Below are 20,996 nucleotides of genomic sequence, written 5' to 3'. Positions count from 1 at the left end.
TGCACACTTTACAGAGGAAACAAAGACATTTCAGAAGTACACTTCCTGACTTATTCTGAGTCATCTGTTACCAAGCAAACTCAAACGCAGCAGGTTACTGAATACACTCAGGCCTTTATTCAGGCCTGTTTCTAGATTATATGTGATATATGTATTGTATGCAATCTTTCCATAGCTCTAGGCCACTTTGCTCAATAGATCGGCCGGACATGGCGCCGGACGAAGCTTCTGACCATCAATTAACTGACCGAGCTTCAACTCTTTAATAAACACCAAAATGCAATGTGTATAAAATGATTACAGTTGCTCCTGCAATGAAAGATTATTATATGATTATGATACCACCTGTAATACAGACTTTAATGTAATGTTAACAACTTCAATAAATGCTTTAATGCAATGCTTGTTACGTGGTTCTAATGCAATAATAACACTGATAATAAAATAGCAGTAAAATAACTTCTTTAATCCCAAACTCCTCTGCTCCTCCACTTGGACCGCTAGCGCTGACCATAGCTATCGCTGGACAGACTGACCACGCACACCATACACATACTTTTTTCTTCTTTTTCGAATCTTCGGATCTGCGTGCCGAACCATGGAGTGGGATCGGTTCGGATTACGGATCAACCGTGATCCGTTGCACCACTAATAGTATCCTAGTGTAAAGTAAGAGAGGCAAGAACAGCCAGAGAGGAGGGCTGAGTCGAGCAGCACAGAGCTGAAAAGCTAAACCACAGAAATTGCCAGTCCCAGCCCCAAGGAAGAGGCTTCATGGCTCATCACCACTGTGGCTAACTGCTGCAATAACCCTTTCTTATCCGCAATCTCCATCGAAGGTCCTAGTGGCTATAAACGCTGAACCCCGCTAACTGGAAGCAGCAAGAACATTGAGAAAGGAGTGCTGGAGGTGTGGGTAGCTGGGACTTGTCCACTTCCATTTTACCAGAGTGCATGTGGGTATTGCGTTATATTAGTTCTAGTGGATTATGTGGTGCCGCACAGGTGCTGTTTCAGGTCATTTCCCGAGTCAGCACCCTGAAAGACATACTGACTGACTCAGGCACATAAATCATGTCTTGCACTTTGAACACTTGAAGAGCTGCTCTGCATTTTTTAAAATTAAATGTTAACCTATTACGGAACTTTATTACCAGTAACTCATTAAAAGAGCTCTATGTGGGCTTTGAGAGCACGACCAGTGAAGCGGAGATTGGATTGTTAAACTGCAGAAGATTAAAGCGGAGTTTTTCTGTAAGTCTCGTTCGGCAATTTTATCCAGTAATGGCATGAATAATTAAATGCTCTATATAAAAAAGTGAGATTACTGAATTCCATTAATAGATTACATTTTTACTCAAGTTTTGAACTTACTGAGCCCCACAGGGGACATGGGAGAAAAAAAAATTAAGACGGACTTTTGCAAGATCTCGCAAAACAAACTCGGGATCTCGCAAAAGTTTTAGCAGCATTCTTCGGAGGCCGCCAGCTCGAAGCCGACCGGGAGGTTGAGGCACGATGTGCCGGGAAAGCGGTGTTCCTCCCGGCTGTAGTAGGTCTCGACCTCCCGTTAGCTTCGAGCTAGTGGGTGTCGGATCTCCGAAAACGTCGGAGCACTTTTGCAAATATGTGATGTCTTGTAAACCGAGCAGGTATCTGACGTTTACACAACTACATTCACGCCTCAAAATATCTTAAAAGTGTATTTTGTGACCCAGAAAGAGTAATATTACAACTAAGTAGCTGCCGCCATTGTTGGAATTCAACTTTTGCGAGATCTCGCAAAGCTTTTGTGAGAGAAACTGACTGCTGGGTGACCCCCAATGACTCATTAGCAGAGGGAGTGGCACACTGTGCTGTAAAAAAGCAGAAACCACTTTCAAAGAGAATAATACAACACACAGAAATTTCTAATCAAGTGAAACAGCCTCACGCATGTTAACATAGAGAAAATAGTATTTGTTGAAGTACACTTTTCATTATAGACACAAATTTATTGTCTTTAAAACAACATTTATCTTTCCTTGTTTGCATGGGAAATTCTCAAAAGCACGTTAATTATAATTATTGATAGTCAGGTATAAAAAAGGGCTTTGTTAAGAGCTGTGCAGGGCTTAGGTGTGCCCCCCTCCCCTTGCCTCCCAGAAATCCTAGATAGATGCTGTTGTGTACATTAGTGCAGAGCTGCACCGGAAATCTGACACAAAGTAAGAGGAACTGGGCAAACTGAGAGGGGGGGGATTCATCTTGTGATTTTTTCAGAGCTGTGGGTGCATGATAGCACCTAACAGCTCCCCATTCCCAGGAATGCAAAATAAAGATAATTTTTTGAGTTAGACCACTTTGAGCCCAGTTTTTCTTGGCGGCCGAAAGAATGCAAAGAACTGAATTCAATAGTATATATTGGTATATATTGTTAGTAAATGTTAGTAAAAGTGTTAAATAAAAGAGCTGAAATGAGGTCATTTGCATTCTTTAAACTAATATTTTTGTTTTCCATTGTATCAGCAATAAATCACCATCTGCCTAATAATGTTTAGGTCCCAAAATAGCTTAGTTCTTTTGACGTGATAGCTTTTTAGGCATCCTGCGGTGTCTAGTTCTACAGTTCTAGGTTGGTTCTGTGGACTGCGGAGTTTGACATTTATAGACTGGCCGTTTTCCAGCGCATTGCACAAATGTTTGATCAGCTTAGGAACAGATTAGGAGTTTGGAGATGTCATCAACACCTTTGATTTTTCATTGCTCATTGTGGTCCTGAGCAGTTTGTCTATAAAAAGTTTATTTGGAGCTTATGTCAAAGCCAGATCACAAGTTTTGCATGAAAACTGTATTGTAATAGTCAGGGCAGGTGGGACGGACTCAGGAGCAGACTGAGGAATACAGTTCTTTTTTAAACAACACCGGGTGAACTACATACAGGTGGTGTGGTGTGTGTGTGTGTGTGGTGGGGGTGGGAATGTGGGGGTGTTAGGGGTCGACGGGGTTAGGAAAAACTGGATCTCCACCCTCGCTCAACTCCTCGCTTGGAATTCCTTCCTTTCACACACACTCTTTAAACAGCCAACACTCACGCTCAGGGGCGTAGCCGTCCTAAAGCCAAAGTTAACGTTAATTCCCGAGTAAACACAAGGAGAAACACATGTTTGCAGAGCCGGGCGTTCACTAACATGAGTTACTCAATATTCCATCGACGAGTAGTTCTCCTGCATTATGACTCGGCCAGCAAAGAGTGATGAATCACAGGTTGGTTATTAACTGCAGGTGTGTGGACCAAAGGCGGGAGCCCAGCATGACCTCCCCTCAGGCAGAGCGATAGTTGCAAGAGAGAGGGGGAGAAAAGCAAAAACTACAACAAAACATTTGTAGCCGTGCTGGGCTGACTGGGGACGCACAAGGACCATGACAGTAATTAGATTATTAGTAGATTTGATTTCAACTGTGATTTTAATATTGTGGATGATCTGTGCTTTTTCTTCCTAGCTTGTTTCCACTATGTCTAATTATCTTAAAATTCTATTGATTTATATGGTTTAATGGATTACACTTAATTGTTAAAAGTCTGCTTTTGGGGATGAGAAGGTGAGAAGGCAACATGTGTAACATTGAAATGTATTGGTTTAAGTCATTTGGTTAAAATACATCCTAACTTTATTATTTGGTCTCTCAGAGATTCTCACTGATTAAATGGTAAATGGACTGATTCTTATACAGCGCTTTTCTACTCTCCCGGAGTACTCAAAGCGCTCTATACAACATTCACCCAGTCACACACATTCTCACAAGCACTACCTCTATACTGAGTGCTTTCTAACTACACTCACATTCATACTCCGATGGATGCGTCGGAGAGCAACTTGGGGTTAGTATCTTGCCCGAGGATACTTGGCATGCAGACTGGAGGAGCCTGGGATTGAACCTCCAACCTTCCAATCAGTAGGTGACCTGCTCTACCTCCTGAGCTACAGCCAGGAGGTAGAGCATCATCATAAACATCATCATAAACTTTGGGAAGAAATGTCAGCAGTTTGATGAAGACAAACTCTTGAAAGCAAATGTTGATCAATCACATCTACACTAAACTCAGTATCACAAAGGAAACGTCTGACAAGGACAAAATACAAAACTTCAGTATAGAAGATATCTTTCTTTTTACTTCCTTGGGCTGGCTATTTGTACATGGCTCAACACAAAGGCAGAAACATTCATGATCAGGGGAATCTTCTGTCTCGCTTTAGCAGGGACTGCATTTGCTGTGGGTTGGAAGGAATCGGATGCTGCTTCTGATGTGTGTGTGCTGCTCTTGCATTTTGCAGTATCACAGGTAAAGTTTGGATGTTTTTTGAAAGGTCCATATACTGAACAGAGAGATTCTGTGAGAAACACTGAGGGAATGAAAAGATGACCATATCATTTTCTTTGGCATAGTTCAGACAATCCAGTGATAGATGTGACCCACGGTTATCGAAATATAGCAGGGTGGGTTTCCCTTTGAATATTTTGTTGACAAAGCTTTTTGTCATCCAACCAGATATTTCGTACAGACCCATTTGTATTTCAGTGTAATCTTCTCCACAATGTCTGAGAACACCCTTCCCCCAGGCTTGGTGATCGAATGGAGTGAGTAGAATGTCATTTGAGAAAGCCACATAACCAGTTTGCCTTTTTCAGTCTCACTCAGGCTCACTGGGCTTTCAGATTGTGACTTTCTGTGCAACTGCAAAGTGGCATGCAAGCTTATGGACTTTTGGATGCAAAACCATAAATATCAGAAGCCTTAATGATGTAGTTTTCCAGCTGTTTTTTAGCTCCAAAAATATTTTTTGTACTCACAAAATGAACACTGCACTGTCAAGTGAAATGTGTGATATTAACAGCATTTCAAAAGGCCCTGTAGTGTGACAGTAACAAGCAATGTGACAACCAACCAGTGAAACAACCATCCCCAACCGACTTTTTTATAAACATTTTAAGCTAGCTACGCCATACCTTTAATTTGCTGGTGAAAAATGATCTAACCTGAAGGTAATTGCTTTGATTTGAATCTCAGTCTAATTTATAAATGACTAATACTGTGTAAGCTTGTAATACAAAAACAATAACAACACAACAAATGATTCTGACCCAAGACAACTAAAAAACACCTCCTCACCCTATCTTTTGTGTGTGTTTCACAAAATGATCCCTCAAAATGGACAGCTTGTGTGACAACCCAACACAACCAAACCATGTTGCCGGGTTTATGCCAACTCCTTATGACTGTGATTGTTGCTGTTATGACTGTTCATTTATTTTGAAAGCCTGTTCATAAGTTTCACAAGAGGATTGCGCAGTCCCAAAGTTTGGATTCTCTTTCCTACTGGTGCACACACACAAACACACACACACACACACACACACAAAATACTGGTGTGTAATCTGACTGTTCTCTGCCTGATTTGCACACATCTAAAATACAGCCTTCTCTGACAGGACCGATTAATTCATTATTTTACAATTACATTTAGATTTTGTTGTTTGTTACACAGTGTATTGCTGCTGCTGTGTTTCCAGGCAGAGTAAAGAAAAGAGTGCGAGATGGGTTCACTCAGAGATGGAGGAAGATGTAAGAAAGACAAGGAAGGGAGAGGAGAAGTTAGATTTAAAGGTGAGGACTGTTTAGCAAGGGATAAAGAGTGGTACTGATGTGAAATTTGCAATTAAGAGGATGATCCTTTGATGAATCCACTGAAATCCACATTCCACCTAGAGCAATATAATATGGTATAAAGACATTATGTTATATATCACATCTGACAGGGCAGATGGCGTGGAAGGAATGAGAGAAAGGACCCAAGTGCTGGCACTGACGAAAAACTTATTGTGAGTTTATTTTATTTACAGAGGGACGAAAATGAAATACAAACAAACATGAACATGGCGGCGACTACACTGAACAAACCTAAACTTTTAAACCTCTGCTCTCTGTAGAGAGAAGGTGAGAGACGGCAACATTTATAGATATAGCTGTAATTTCTAAATAGTTAACAAGTAAAGTAACAAATAGTTCCTTTTCTTAAACCCTTTGAATTAAAGCTGAAAGTCCACACATCAATCATATCTCTATCTTAACCTGACTAACACAGATTCATGACTAGAATATGTGTCCTAAAGTATAGACAGTGGATGCTAAAACATATTTAATATCAATATGATTATTGATTGGGTTGGTTGCTTAGTTGCACTTCAGCTTGTGACAGTAATTAAATTATTACACTTTAGCTGTGGCTCATTGTCAAAGTAGCCGTTCATCTTACCTGAAGCTTTAAATCTCTCCCCTCCTAATTATGCCCCTCCATCTATTTTCTTACCACATTAATTTCATCTACTTCCTCTCTTCCTCACTTCTCCACAGCTGGTGCTAGTGGCAGCAGCCTCATGTGACTGCGAGGCCTAGTTACAAGCTGTTATTAGTTGTTGCTGGTACTACTGGTACCACTAATAGCTGATATTGTCCAACACGTTCTCACTCCCAAAGCGTAACATTTTACGCTAGGTGACAAATCGTCAACATATTACGTTTTCGGCTACCCACCACGTTCCTAAATGATGACCTCGGAAAAATGAGGAAATATGAGAACCATATGAACTCAATCTACACATGTTCACTCTTTTTCTTCAAATCGCTTAGAAACACGCTATTTAACATCATTAAAGTCCTGGTTAAGCTCAGGAAAAAGGTTATGGTTAGGGCTGGAATACAGGGCTGGAACGTCTATTACCGCGGGAGCGTCATTGCACTGGATTTCGGCCATAACCTGGCGCGTACCATAAGAATGCCAAAGGTCTCCTTTCGCGTTCCTCAGGAACGTCGCGGGTCATGACAAAACGTCGGCATGTTACGCCTCGGGAGTGAGAACGGGCTGTATTGTCACAGCTGCGAAGTGTGTGTGTTTAAGGAAAGGACCCAATACGCAAAAATGGTTGAAAAACAAAGTAAGGCTAACAGGGGCGATAACTAAAACTAAAACCTAAACTGGGAAAACGGAACTGTGATAACCATGACAGACATGAACATGATTCTGAACAGGAACGTGTGACAAACTATGATGAGGAAGAAACATAAACGTAAATCATGAAATACATGGAACATGACGTGGCGTGGTGGGAGGAAACACAGACGGCCAGACAAAGACTGAAAAAACACACAGACTAAATACACACAGGAGAAGAGGAAGCACATGGGGAAACAGCTGACTAATGAACATAATGATGCCACAGGAGAAAAGTGAGACTAAACACAATCAACATAGAACGCTTGACAATATGGAACACACAGACATGACAACTAACACAGAGGACGCGGGTGAAACATAACCTAGACTACAACTTGAGGCAAACTAACAATAATCAAAGAACTTAACGTTAATTTCAAAATATAACACAAGAAATCAAAAACATAAACTGAAAACGCTGCAGCTGTTGTTTCAATTCATTTAAGTTTAATTCAGTCTTAGAATTAGAATAGAATTATTCTCCATAGGGCACTATGGGCACTACACTATAAAATGAGTATAGAAACAGAGATATTGATAGATAAATATTAAGATAAATAGATAATAGGTATAAATACAAATATCAATATAAATATACAAGTAGCTGTGAAAATATATGTCGTGGAGTACAAAAGTGACAGGGTGCATTGAGATGTGATTAGTTCTGTTCCACATGTGTGGATCTGACCCAAGTGGATGAATTAAAGAGTCTGATAGCAGCAGAAAGAACAACTTCCTCTAACATTTCCTCAGACAGCGACGGTGAAGGAACCTGTTGCCAAAACTGCTCTTCAGATTGTCCAGTGTGCTATGGAGCGGGTGCTAAAACGTCTGGCAATCATTGACAATGATTGCCAGACGCTTTGCCAGCATTCTGTCCCTGATCACTTCCTCCAGGGTGGCAACGAGTGTGTTCAGTCTGTTTCCTTCCTTTGCTTTGGTGCCTGCACCTCAGCACGACACAGCAAAGAAGGTGGTGCTTGCAACAACACACTGATAAAATGTTGCAAATTCTGACCTTTAGTTCTTGCCATAGATCATCAGCATCAGGTCAGGTGTTTGGCTGAGCCTTTCTAACAGCTTTATTTTCTTTCTTTGAAACCACCTGAGAGTTTCCTCAGCTGTGTGTTTGAAATCGCTGTCTTGCTAAAACATCTACCCTTGTTGTATCTTTATCAACCTGGTAGAGGACGGCGAATTTCTATCAGAATGTCTTAGTATCTTTTTCCATTCATCTTTCCTTGCTTTACCTAAAGCATGCCAGTGCCCTATGCTGAAAAACAGCCCCACATCATGATGTTCTCTAAACTTCACTGTTGGCATGGTGAGGTAATATGCAGTGCCTTTTGACCACTAAATATCACGTTTATGGCATCCAAAAACAGACTATAATCTCCCAGTATTTCACAGGCTGGTCTAAGTGTTGCTCAACATTCTTTTTTCTTCAGCAATGGAGTCTCGCTGGTGGTGAAGTGCACACAGTCCATTGTGGTTGAATGCATGACTCATTGCTTACTTTGACACAATTGTACCTGCTGATTTCACGTCTCTCTGGCTCTCCACAATTAGCCAGTCTGTATCAAGCATGTACATGTCTCTATCAGTCTGATTTTGTAACACGTTTTGCCAACGCTTCACCTTCATTTTCATTCATATTTCAAACCCCCTGTAGATTATTATCCATGTCACATACTGCTCAATGCTTTTAATTCAGCTGTTTTTTTAAATTAATGTGTTTTAATATATTTATTATAGATCTGCTTCTCAGCTCGTGAACAATTGTCTTTTTGGTTTGTTTGTTTTATCATAGCTATGTGGTCCTCACAGGACAGCCACCGCAAACATATGCTTGGATGCTGGACATTAAGCAGAATATAAGTATTTAAAATGAGCTCAAGCAGTATTAATCCATTTTTATTTTTGGTATTTTATGCAGAATTTTTTTTTTTTATGTGTTAACTTTAGTGTGTACTGTTGTACTGTACTAAAGGAATGCTTTGGAGAAGTCTTTCACCACTTGTCATTGACAGCTAATCTTTGGTAATACAGTAGATATTTATTTAACAAATGAAGTAATAATATGTTACAGTTCTTCAGTCAGGAAGAAACGCAGGAAGGTGAATTTACCATGTAGATGGGTAGTATAAATAGTATGTTTTAATCTGGTCCTATTTATTTTGAACTGATAAATCATGGAGGAAGCTGTTTTGTTGACGTTTGTGTATGAGTGAATGTGGTGATGGCATCTCTGCTTGTCTTTCTGTAAAAGTCATTTGGACCTGTATTATTTTGGATTTTACAGTCTACTGTTGCTTTTTGATAGTCTCTTTTTACAGTGCAACAAGGGGAAGTCTGTGGTGCAGGTAGGCTGTACATTACACCTTAGCACCGAGGGTATTTGATCGAGGTGTGCAGGCAGGTAGGAAAGACACTCCCCCAAGGGGTTTGTCCTCTGTCTTCAAACAAGTGTTGCTCGACATTTACATGTTTGGATTTGCTTTTCCCCATACATGATTGAAATTACCTTTGGTCAGGCTTGGAGAATCAAGCAGGAAGCCACACCCTGCTGCCATTAGGAAAGGTCTGTATTAATTCTGTATCTTTCACAAGGCGGAGGTTTGTCATAGTGGAGAACCGTGTTCACACTTTAACTACAAAGGCTATTTGACTGAGATGCGCATGCAGGTGGCAACAGGACTCCCCTCAGACTCTGTCTTAAAATAAGTATTAGTGGATATTTGACATTTTTGGATTTGCTTTTTGAAAGACAAACGCTGCTGCTTTTCAGGAAAGCTGTGTATTATAAGCCAACTTTTACTTTACTGGGAAGAAATTGGTGCTAAAGTATATTTCCGTGTTTACATTACCTCATAGTGGCTGAATGTGAGGTACTCTTGTAAGTCTTGTTGTGACAAGCACAAACACATTGTTTTCAACGTTTCTCAGGCTTCTGTTCCTCCATACAAGGCATTTGAGTGAGTGAGAGAAGAGGCAGCTGCTAGTATGCATAATCTGATCTTGTGAAAAACATTCCTAATCTGTATTTGATGAAACAAGAATAGTTTTATGTGTATTGACCTTGTAGTCAGAAATGGAAATAGTATTTGTTGACTGCTATTTTTTAAACCGTACCTCAACATTAGGCTTTGAGATTACGTTACATTGTCCTTCCCCAGTGGAGAGGAATATGTTTGTTTGTCAATGTCTCATCATTGTTTTTAAATTAATTGTGTTGAATTCAATATTATATGATTTTTATATATCAGATTTTACATCCACACAATTAGCAGAATTTGTAAAATTCTTATGTTCACGTGTTCTTCAACCTTATTTTGGGTTTCTCTGAGGAGCCAGGCAGAGGAGCTTTCTCTGTCTTTCTCACAGATTCTCCTCACTGTTTATAAAAGGAGGGCATACCTTACACTATAAACAAAAGCAGTCACGTCTTATACCAGTTTTTCTGGCTTTAACTGGAACCCATTACAATCGCTTCTGTTACTGATATTGTATGCAAGTTGACAGAATTTTTAGTGTAGTTTACTTACACTCATGGCTAAGTAATGTAATGACTACTTATTCTAAGTCAGATGTACCCTTTACTTAGAAAAGACTCATTTGAATTAGAGGTAGAGGATTCTGCCAAGGAGCAATCAAATACTGCACTAAAAGAAAGCTACTGCACTGAAAGCATGTGCTTTGAGTCCAATATAATAATAATAATAATAATAATAATAATAATAATAATAATAATAATAATAATAATAATAATAATAACACATTTTATTTATTATTTTATAGGCACTTTTCAAAACATTCAAGGAAAACTTACAACTAAATAATTGCAAAATAACAAGTATGCATAAATTGACAGTTGAAGGCATCATACTATTAAAATCAAGCAGAATAGGCAAGCTTCAATTCACTTCAGTTTTATTCATACAGCACCAAATCACAACAACAATCGCCTCAAGGTACTTTATCTTGTGAGGTCGACCCTACAATAATACATACAGAGAAAAAACCCAACAAACCCCCTATGAGCAGCACTTTGGCGACAGTGGGAAGGAAAAACTCCCTTTTAACAGGAAGAAACCTCCGGCAGAACCAGGCTCAGGGAGGGGCGGGGCCATCTGCTGTGATTGTTTGGGGTGAGAGAAGGAAGACAGGATAAAGACATGCTGTGGAAGAGAGACAGAGGTTAATAACAAGTGTGATTCAGCAGAGCGGTAGTGGTAGAGAAATAATCCAACTTTAAAATAATCTCTAAAACTCTTTGGCACTCTGTCACCACATCCACAAATTTAATTTCTGGCACATCCTTCATAGTTTTAGGATTATTCATAAAATCATCACTCACTGCTATCTCCGCTGATTTAATGTGTTTGGCAGTTACATTTTTCAGATCATAAAATGTCCTGACAACTAACTTTCTATAACATTAGTGCTTTTGCGTGTGTCTGTCTCCACAGATGTTTTTCAACAGATTTCAGCTGCTTTTTGCTGTTTGCCTGATGATCCTGATGGCGTTCTATTTCATAGATTTTACTAAATATCGTGGAGAGCCACCCACTACACCAGAACGAAGGTATAACAAACTCTCTGTCTTGATGCATGCTCAATCATCCAGGTAACTAAACTGCAGGTTTCCCCAACCTGCAGTCAGCTGAGACTGAAGAAGTCACTTGGATGAGTGACAAAATGTTTCTCCCACAAAACGCTACGTCCAGATGAACACAATCAACTTTTGGAAACCAACTCTCTGTGTGTGGATATGAATTCTGCCTGCTTCTAATTTATTCTATGTAACATTTGATATTTTTTAGCAGTATTTCTAAAATAAATTGTTTAGAATGATCAAAGAAATACCATCCTTTTTCATATTCATATTAGTAGTTTCAACAATAATGAAAGCAATGACAGGCAGGCACAGGTAGTCAATATCAATACCATGAAACACATTTTTTATAACCTGATATGCAAACCATATCATGTGGTTATAAAAAATAACCACATGATTATCATCATCAACCATGCAAAAAGTCTTTGCATGGTTGATGATGGGGAATTATATAGGAGGTCAATCTGTCAAAGAGTTGCACTGTGTCTTTTATGATGTGAAAGAAAACATGATAGGATGCTGAGAAAGTTTTGTATTTAATGCGGACAGAGAAGCATGTGTATGAAGACAGTGGGACACCTGTGAGGTGTGCGATTGGAGTGACTGAAGCGTTCAATGTGGGGATAGGAATATATCAGGGATGAGCTCTGAGCTCCTTCCACTGTTTGCAATAGTGAATGATAGTCTGATAGATGAGGCCTGCCAGGAGTTTACATGGATTTGGATGATTGCAGATGACATTATGATTTGGAGTTAGAGAAGAGATCAAGTTGAACTTCCCTAGGTTGGGTCTTTAGAAACTGAACAGCAAAGTAATCAAACACTGAATGTATTAAAGAATGGAGTGGTAACCATACAGGACTTCTATATAACAGCCATTCTTCAGCATCTTTATCCTACAGCCATGTTTCCAGGTCATCTGTAACCAGACCTCTACCTGGTTCCTGCACCTGTCCTCAAGGCTCATATATCCTAAAAGATCACCTCCCTAAGGAGCAAAGTGAGGAGCTAACGCAGCGACGAGCTAGGGAGTTTCAGCAGAACAAAAACAGGTACCAGCTCCACGGATAGAATGCTGGAAAATTTTATTTTCCAAAACATCAGCATGTTATGAATAGAACAGCAGTATAAAACTTGTGTGTTTTGACCATTTAATCGTATACTCTGTGTGTGTGTGTGTGTGTGTGTGTGTGTGTGTCAAATATAAATGACAGAAATTGAACAATTTTATTTCATGTTATAAGTCAAGAAGGTAATCTGTCTTTTCCTCTGCTCGCACCTCGTCTCTTCAACAGGACAACTTCAGTACTGTCCAGACTGTTGTTTGCCTTGCCTAACTCTCCTCTGCAGTATCCTATCCAGGGTTACACAGTGCAGCCTTTGACCTCCACTGTCATACCAGGTATACTGGGCTTAATATAAAGAGCACTTTGTTACTGTTTACTGTTATTAAATTGAATGAATTGATCGTGCACAAAATAATCCCTGTGTGCACGATCAAACATGGGAAGCTCATGTTTATTGTGCTCCCCCACATATTGCATTTGTGTGGCTGTACCCTTTCCAGCGAGTTCAATCCCACTACTCTCCTCTCCAAACCCTGCACACCTCTTCTTCGCCCTGGCAGCTACTGAAATAGCTAGGGAAGGTGTGGTTAGCATGGCTACAACGTCACACCGTCAAATTAATCTCACTTTGATCTGTGGCTTAAGTGATTTCTATATAGAGGCTCGTGGGGTTTTCCATGTTCTCCGAGAATGTTCACTGTACCCTGGGCCTGTGTAGGTTTTTTGGCTCCTTCCCACAGCCCAAAAAAATGCTTATTAGATTACCAGGTGGTTCTTAAGTGAACATGCATGCGAGGTAAAGTGTTTAAATTATAGAGTCTAAAGCACTGTATGAATGTGTGAAATACTTTTTAGACAAACATAAATCTGGATACCCCAAACCATTTGTCTTACCTAATCTACTTGCTTTGCAAAGTTTAGTCCTGTTGTAAACTCTAAATTTGAGTTAATTATGTGTCTTCTCATAAAAGAACTGATTTTATTTCCAGCTTTAGGGCTGCATGCAGAAAAAAGAAAGAGCTATAAGGTTGGTGTGACATCACAGATGAGTTGGGGATTTCTCACACTGATGCCACTATGGAAGCTTATTTCCACCACAAAAAAAACAAAAAACCCCAACAAGACAAACAAAACAAAAAACAAACAAAAAATGATCATCTATGAGTAAGAATGATGGTCTTAAAGTCAAATTGGTCATCCTAAAATTTTGTGTTATTATCTCAAAATTTCAAGTTAGGCATTTTCATCGAGAAAAAGTCAAAATTCTGAGATAACTCAAAATTGTATCATTTTTGCCAATCAGTTGCCAAAAAGTATCAATTCATTAATATTTTTTTTCAGTGGTGGAAACAAGCTTTCATATCTAACTGGTGGTAAAGCATAGTAGATGTTGCCTGGTCTGTTCAAGATGGCTGCTGAAAGTGTAAAGTTCATACTTCAAGAGGGATTCTGATGTATTTAACTTTCAAATCCCTAAATGTCATTAAATCCAACGATTGTGATCCTACAGCTGATGCTAGCTTGATCCTTCTCTTTGTGAAACAAGGACAGAAAAAAATTACATTGATAACTTTGCAAAACTGATTATGGACAAGACACATGTTTTTTATATCATTATTATTTTACTGCAGCCATCTTGGTGTTAATCCTGTTAATCTAATATATTAATCTCAGTTTGCCAAGATTAATTTTTTATTTTACATAAAATATTGCATGCTATTACTCAAATAACTTGGTAACTTTGTAGCAAATACATTGGTATACATAATTAGCAAAATCAGAAACAGGTTTCTAAAAAAGCCTGCTCACATCAGATCTTAAAAACATAAACATGTCATGTGATTTTAGTTCAATCTCAGTGATCATAAAGGATATTTAGCAGTAGTGTCATTTACATAAACTAGCATCAGTTTCCATGCTATTTTCCTCATTTTGCTACTTGACAGTTAGCTTGGCACCTATATCAAATTAGTAGATATTCCCATAGGCATTGGTAGTGTTTCTTATGTAGCACCTTCTACTCTTCTAGAGCACGTTCTTTATAAAACATGCCTAATCTGCCCATTCACACAAGAACGCTATGCTTTAACGTTCACACTCCGAGAGAGTTGGCGAGCACCTTGGGGTCAGTCTTTTGCCCAAGGATATTTGACATGCAAACAGGAACAGCCATGGATCAACCCACCAACCTTCCAATTAGCAGATGGCCTTCTGTACCTCCATAGCCAAAGGCATTCCATTGTCATCAAATGTTTCATAACAAACATGATTTTCATTGAAATGCTTTCTGGTGAAACCTGATTGTGAAACCTGTGTTCTGCACTATCTGCACACTGTACCAGTAAGGGTATAGTTAAGACATATTTCCATCTGCAATACCTAAGAAAATCAGAGTAACCTAAGCCTGTTTCATATACAGCTTAGTGTAGCTATTATTGTTTAGATGATTGTATAGGTATCAATATTCTGCTTCACATTATTGAGGTCTTTTTGTTGTAGGTGGTCTTAAGTGTGTCTAAAGGCATCCTCACAACTGAAATACAACATCAAGATGTGACAGTTAAAGGTGAGAATTGACTGTCAGAACTAAAGTTTATTTTTAAACTGGTGAAAAAAATCAAATAGTTTAAATTCTAAGGTGTATGGGGCATTTGGTGATGTGTTCTTTTTAGCCCAACTCTCCTGTTTCATGGAAGGGTCAGTAAAAATGTTTCCTTTTCCTAGTGGTCGTCAAGCAAATATGGGTAAAGCTGATCTGGCTAAGCAAACTTTCATACTGCTTTAGAAACGTAAAAACTGAGTATCATGTATGATAGTCACACTGTGTTATACGATCATTACAACACAAAACGAAGTTGCTACATTGGCTCTTACACATTAACATATTAACCAAGTTATTGTTGTGAAATTCTTGTTTTTTTTATTAATTCACAGGTTCTGGTGAGAACAAACTGATAATTGAATCCAGTAACCTGGTAATCCTCAACAACCTGCTGGCCAAAGTGTCGTATACCAGCACTATCTACCATATAAACACCGGAGACCTTGGTATGTGTCTAAGAAATGATAAATGACCTACAATTTCAAAGTTTGGTATCTGTATGTTCTTTTGTTTATGAGCTTTCTCTTTGCTCTGAATGTAAACTTCTAACATCTCATTAAATGCAAGCAGATTCAGGTAACAGTGAAAAGTGTTTTCTTAATTTACTTTTGTTTTCTCCACTTTTTCTATAGCCACATTCCAGTTTGAAAACCATGAAGCGGTGTTCCCCATTGCCATCAAACAGCCTCATATACCAGTCCTGTACGACACAGGGACAGGTAGGAGTGCGCTTTTTACCAAGATTCAGTCATGAAATGCTTATTATTTGTAAGTACCAGACACAGCCTGCTCTAGGTGTGTGGGCAGGTAAAACTTATGACTGAAATCTTACAGAGAGAAGAGGAAAGATCAGTGTGTATCCTTTTCTTCTGACCCTTTTCTGTTCTGCTGTTTAATTTTTCTATTGACTAAAGAAAAGTGAAAATAATTTGCTTTCTTTCGCCTTTTAGACATTAGTTCTCAAGTCACCATCACCACAAAGACTTTCCTGCGCTACAGAGAACTGAAGGTGTTGTTGGACAGCATCCGAAAATTCTACAACAACATAAAAGTGATTATTGCAGATGACAGCTTAAAACCAGAGCCAATTCATAGAGAAAACATCTTATATTACATCATGCCTCCAGCACAGGTATGTGTGGTAGATCCAAGAATTGGAACCACAGTTGTGTTTTACTAAATATGCAATGTTGGTACAAACTGTCAGTTTGAATTTTCTACAAAACCAGATAAATCTCAGATATAATTCAGATTCCTGTATGTATGAATTTAAAATAATAATTCCACCTATGGTGGAACGGTTCACAGCCGAGTGTGAAGCGGTGGGAATGAGCACCTCCAAATCTGAGACCATGATCCTCAGCAGGAAAAGGGTGGAGTGCCACTCCGCTGACGCTGTACTGGTCTGTTGTGGTGAAGGGTGAGCTGAGTGTAGAAGCGAAGCTTTCAATATACCAATTGATCTACATCCCTACCCTCACCTATGGTCGCGAGCAGTGGGTAGTGAGTAACAGAATGAGAAATGGGCTTCCTCCGAAGGGTGGCTAGCCTCTCCCTGAGAGATAGGGTAAGGAGTTCAGCCATCCGGGAGGGGCTCAGAGTAGAGTAGGGCTCCTTCACATGGAGGAGGTGGCCGGGGAGAGGGAGGCTTGGGCTGCTTCTTTCGTGACACAGTCCGGGATAAGCGGAAGAAGGTGGATGGTTGGATGAAATTTGTTTTTTGCTAATAAAACAAAAAACAGTGTTGCTTTACAATGACTTTTATTGTATTGATCACTTGAGAGCACCATTACACCACACTGTAAAAGATTAAAATGTTAAGATTAAGATGTGAAAGATGTTTCCTTCCTCAGGGCTGGTTTGCAGGCAGAAATCTGGCTGTTTCCCAGGTAACCACCAAGTACTTCCTGTGGGTGGATGATGATTTTGTGTTTACAGAGAAGACAAAGATAGAGAAGCTTGTGGAGGTGATGGAGGCGAACCCTGAACTGGATGTGGTGAGAATGAAATAGCTCACATAAAGCTTTTGCAGTTTATTTAAAATAGTTTGAATAGAACATTAAAAGGTAAATATAATACACCCATAAAATACACATGTTAGACTGATGTAATCCTTTTTTCCTTTATTACATCTGATCTAGTTAGGCCTTTTGGACCATGTAGCATGCCAACGTTTGGGGTCTTAACTTCACAGTAACTTGCATGGAGCAGATCCTTTATAATCAATGAAGACAAAGGTTATTCTAGATATTTGGGTTTACTGTAACATCTATTATTAACAAAGATCAGATGAGCAGTTATGACCAGGCACAATAAAGTAAAGTTGGTGGAACCAGTTTCTGGACTGATGCATAGGTTACCTGAAAGACTAGTCTCATTTCTAGATTTGCTTTTCAAAAACAAGCATGACAAGTAGTGTCTATCTGAACATCGACTGAACAATATTGGAGCTTGCAGTGAAACACTAGCTATTTTGTAACAAGATGTTGTGTTTCTTTATTTGTATTAGGTTGGTGGGTCTGTAGAAGAGAACCAGTTTTATTTTACTCTTATATATGAGGAAGGAAAGGAAAATGAAGGTGGTTGCCTATACAGAAAGTCTCAAGGAAAATTTCACTCACTTCCTGGCTACCCACAATGCTTTTTGGCTAATGGAGTGGTCAACTTCTTCCTGGCTCGTACAGATGCTGTACAGAAGGTGGGTTTTGACCCTAAGCTACAGCGAGTAGCACATTCAGGTAGGTCCAGATCTCAAAGAAGTTTATATTACAAATGACAGCAAGAGAATTTTGTGTTAAATATTAAATTCCAATTTCTAACTCTAGAGTTTTTTATGGATGGTCTGGGCTCTTTGCTGGTTGCAACATGTAGTCACGTATCCATTGGTCATCAACCCAAAACAGACGACAGCCAAAGTTCTCTATACGACAAATATAGATTCCCGGGAGAAAATGATGAAGAATTCAAACTGCAGCTTCACTTTTTCAAAAACAACCTTAAGTGCATTACATATGGATAGAAGATTCATTCAAAGAACATCAGCGTCACTTGTAGCGTCATATTGTTTTGTCATGGTCCCAGGGTTATCTGAGTTTAGGATTCTCAGTGATTATAGCCGAGTTTGGCTCTCTGTTTGGATTTTATTCATCAAGATTTTTTTCTTTATTATTCTTATAGAGTTGAATATCTTGTGAGGCTGGTGACACTGAATTCTGTTTTTACTTATTTTCTTTTGCTGTTTTGTCATCCTGTGTTTTCACTCATGTTTTCATTGTAAATCGAATACACTGAACTTTAAAACTTTATATATCTTCACAGAAGTACAAAACACGCTAAAATCAACATGACTAATAGATGTTGTGAGTCATTTATCTATGCCACCTATGTTTATGTTTAATAAAACCAAAGAAATAAATATACATACTGTACAAGAATGTCATAACAGTAATAGTTAAATTTGCCAAGCCAGATTCCACCTTTATTCTACTAATTTGTAATATCTCATGGTTGTTGGTTGTTTTCATTAGCATTATTTATTTTATTTTTTTAATTTATTCTCGTGTTTTTTTTTCTGTTATGTTCAGTGATCACTTCTTGTCATTTATCACCACAGTTTATTTTTCCCTCTTCCTTTCCTTCCCACTTTTGCCAAAGTGCTTGCTCATAGAGGTCATATCATTGTTGGGTTTTTCTCTGTATGTATTATTGTAGGCTCTACCTTACAATATAAAGCACCTTGAGGTGACTGTTATAGTAATTTTGTGCTGTATAAATAAAATTGAATTGAATTGAATTAAAAAGCAAAACACCCCAATTCATATAGCCATAACACACTGAAGAATATCATATTATACAAAAACAAACAAATGCACTACTCCATCCCACAGGTGTTGAAATCCTGCTTGGGGGCTGGCCAGCTGTTCCTTAAAATTTATACGTATGATAGTTTACACAGATGTAATCACATGCCATAATTTCCCTTTTAACCAAATTTTGAATCCTGGTGTAAATGGGCTAAAGAGTTCACTCTGTCTTTGACCGAAACCATCAGGTGAACCTGTAGATACTGTAACATTCTGATTCATACTACAATATGCTAAAACAGGTCATACCTATCCATCCAGTTCAGAATTGCTGCCGGGGGGGCTAAAGTCTATTTTTATTAATGTTTTTAATTGGTTTTTATTTTTGATACTGTCTGCGAAGAAACAAAGCTCTTATAGAAGCAATGTTTACTGAGAGGGGAGTGATTGGCAGTGAGCTTTAGATGCTGGTTTGTTGAATGGGTTCAATTGTTTTTTTGTTCAGTCTTTTACAGACAACCCACTAGTCTGAGATGCATGGGTCAAAGATATATCCAAACAGGTATCTAAATATCTTGACCTCACACAGACATCTGAGTGCCCTATAAAAAGCTTTTGGACCCATCTATTATTTGTTAAGGAGAAAGAAAAACCCTAACTCACATGTCATGTAAATGGTAAATGGCCTGCATTTGTATAGTGCTTTTCTAGTCCTTAAGGACCCCAAAGTGCTTTACACTACATTCAGTCATCCACACACTGGCGATGGCAAGCTACATTGTAGCCACAGCTGCCCGGGCCACAGGGCCCGGTGGCGCACTGACAGAGCCTCGCCTCTGTCAGTGCGCCACCGGGCCCTCTGACCACCACCAGTAGGCAAATATGGGGTTAGTAGCTTGCCCAAGGATATTTGGCATGGAGGCAGCCTGGGATCGAACCACCGACCTTCTGATTAGTGGCTGACCTGCTCTGCCACCTGAGCTACAGCCACCTACAACATGTATTGTTATAAGTTATGTAATATGTTTTTTAATAACAATTTAAAGATATGTGGTACAAAAGACTCAATTCATTTCAGTGCACGTTTCAGAAACATAATGGAACTGCTTCTTCCATTGATTTGTTGCACCTGTTTGTTGTTTTTACGCATCTGTTCCCCACTACCCAAATAAACGTGTGTGTATTTACTGCCTAAGTTTTCTCTTTGCCTTTCTGTCTCAGCACCTGTTATTCTTACTCAACACCTGTTTCTATTCATGGACTTTGTCTTCTGCAGCCTTTGTGGACATCCTCAAACCCAAAGTACAGGGTTTTTCTTTGGGTCCACATTATCCCCACCCCGTGACAGTTACCACTTAACTCTGCAGCTTTGCTCAGATTACCAGAGTTTCATAGTGTGATTGTTACCTGTTCCCAACTGTGGTTGACTCACCATGTTGATGATTTTGGCTACAACAGGAAGCTGCTTTCAGTTCTAAAGCATGTCCTGCTCATCACCAAACACGATGACATGTTTAGATTCAGATACTCCCCTTAGGAGTTGGGAGAGAACAAAATCACAGCTAAAAGAGAGCCAATACATTCAGATGGCCAGAAAAACAGCTCTGTTTAAAGATATGGTTATTTAAGTCCACTTTGCACTGGTTTCATAAAAGGAAATTCTGAAGAAGGTACTGAGAAAACCATTATTTGAGCTCAAAATATTACCTCTTTTAATTATGAATCATGATTAGTTGACATTTATAAAAACTATTTATAAGTAACTGCATTGGGGGGGGGGGGGGGGGGGGGACTGTGACATTACGGTGATACTGAATGGAGTTATCATTTACATCTGTAATTCTGCTCAGTTTAAAGTTAGTTCTTTATTCA

At 39.1% G+C, this 20,996-nt stretch overlaps 1 protein-coding gene across 1 annotated transcript; it reads left to right on the top strand.

Moving 5' to 3' along the window:
• The first annotated feature begins 9,489 nt into the window (after positions 1–9,489).
• Positions 9,490–20,292, top strand: LOC102799107 (beta-1,4 N-acetylgalactosaminyltransferase 2-like). Its single transcript, XM_035915899.2, has 12 exons — positions 9,490–9,615; positions 11,504–11,619; positions 12,555–12,704; positions 12,948–13,054; positions 13,709–13,746; positions 15,219–15,285; positions 15,654–15,767; positions 15,954–16,040; positions 16,272–16,453; positions 17,175–17,318; positions 17,831–18,059; positions 18,147–20,292. Exons 2-12 carry the CDS (start codon positions 11,504–11,506, stop codon positions 18,338–18,340), a joined length of 1,428 nt encoding a protein of 475 aa, XP_035771792.2. The 5' UTR covers positions 9,490–9,615; the 3' UTR covers positions 18,341–20,292.
• The last annotated feature ends 704 nt before the right edge of the window (positions 20,293–20,996 follow it).

The sequence above is a fragment of the Neolamprologus brichardi genome, unplaced genomic scaffold, assembly GCF_056152115.1.
Source record: "Neolamprologus brichardi isolate AB-2024 unplaced genomic scaffold, ASM5615211v1 NODE_ptg000031l+_length_7269946_cov_1, whole genome shotgun sequence".
Lineage (NCBI taxonomy): Eukaryota > Metazoa > Chordata > Actinopteri > Cichliformes > Cichlidae > Neolamprologus > Neolamprologus brichardi.
Note: the sequence above shows the minus strand (reverse complement) of the source record. Positions and strands in the feature narration are given on the sequence as shown.

What these genes read in the sequence shown, in the direction of transcription:
- LOC102799107 (XM_035915899.2), top strand. Translation starts at nt 11,504, where the DNA reads ATGTTTTTCAACAGATTTCAGCTGCTTTTTGCTGTTTGCCTGATGATC. An exon ending in ACATCATGCCTCCAGCACAG is followed by an intron (nt 16,454 to 17,174) that starts GTATGTGTGGTA and finishes TTCCTTCCTCAG; the next exon opens with GGCTGGTTTGCAGGCAGAAA. An exon ending in ACAGCGAGTAGCACATTCAG is followed by an intron (nt 18,060 to 18,146) that starts GTAGGTCCAGAT and finishes TTCTAACTCTAG; the next exon opens with AGTTTTTTATGGATGGTCTG.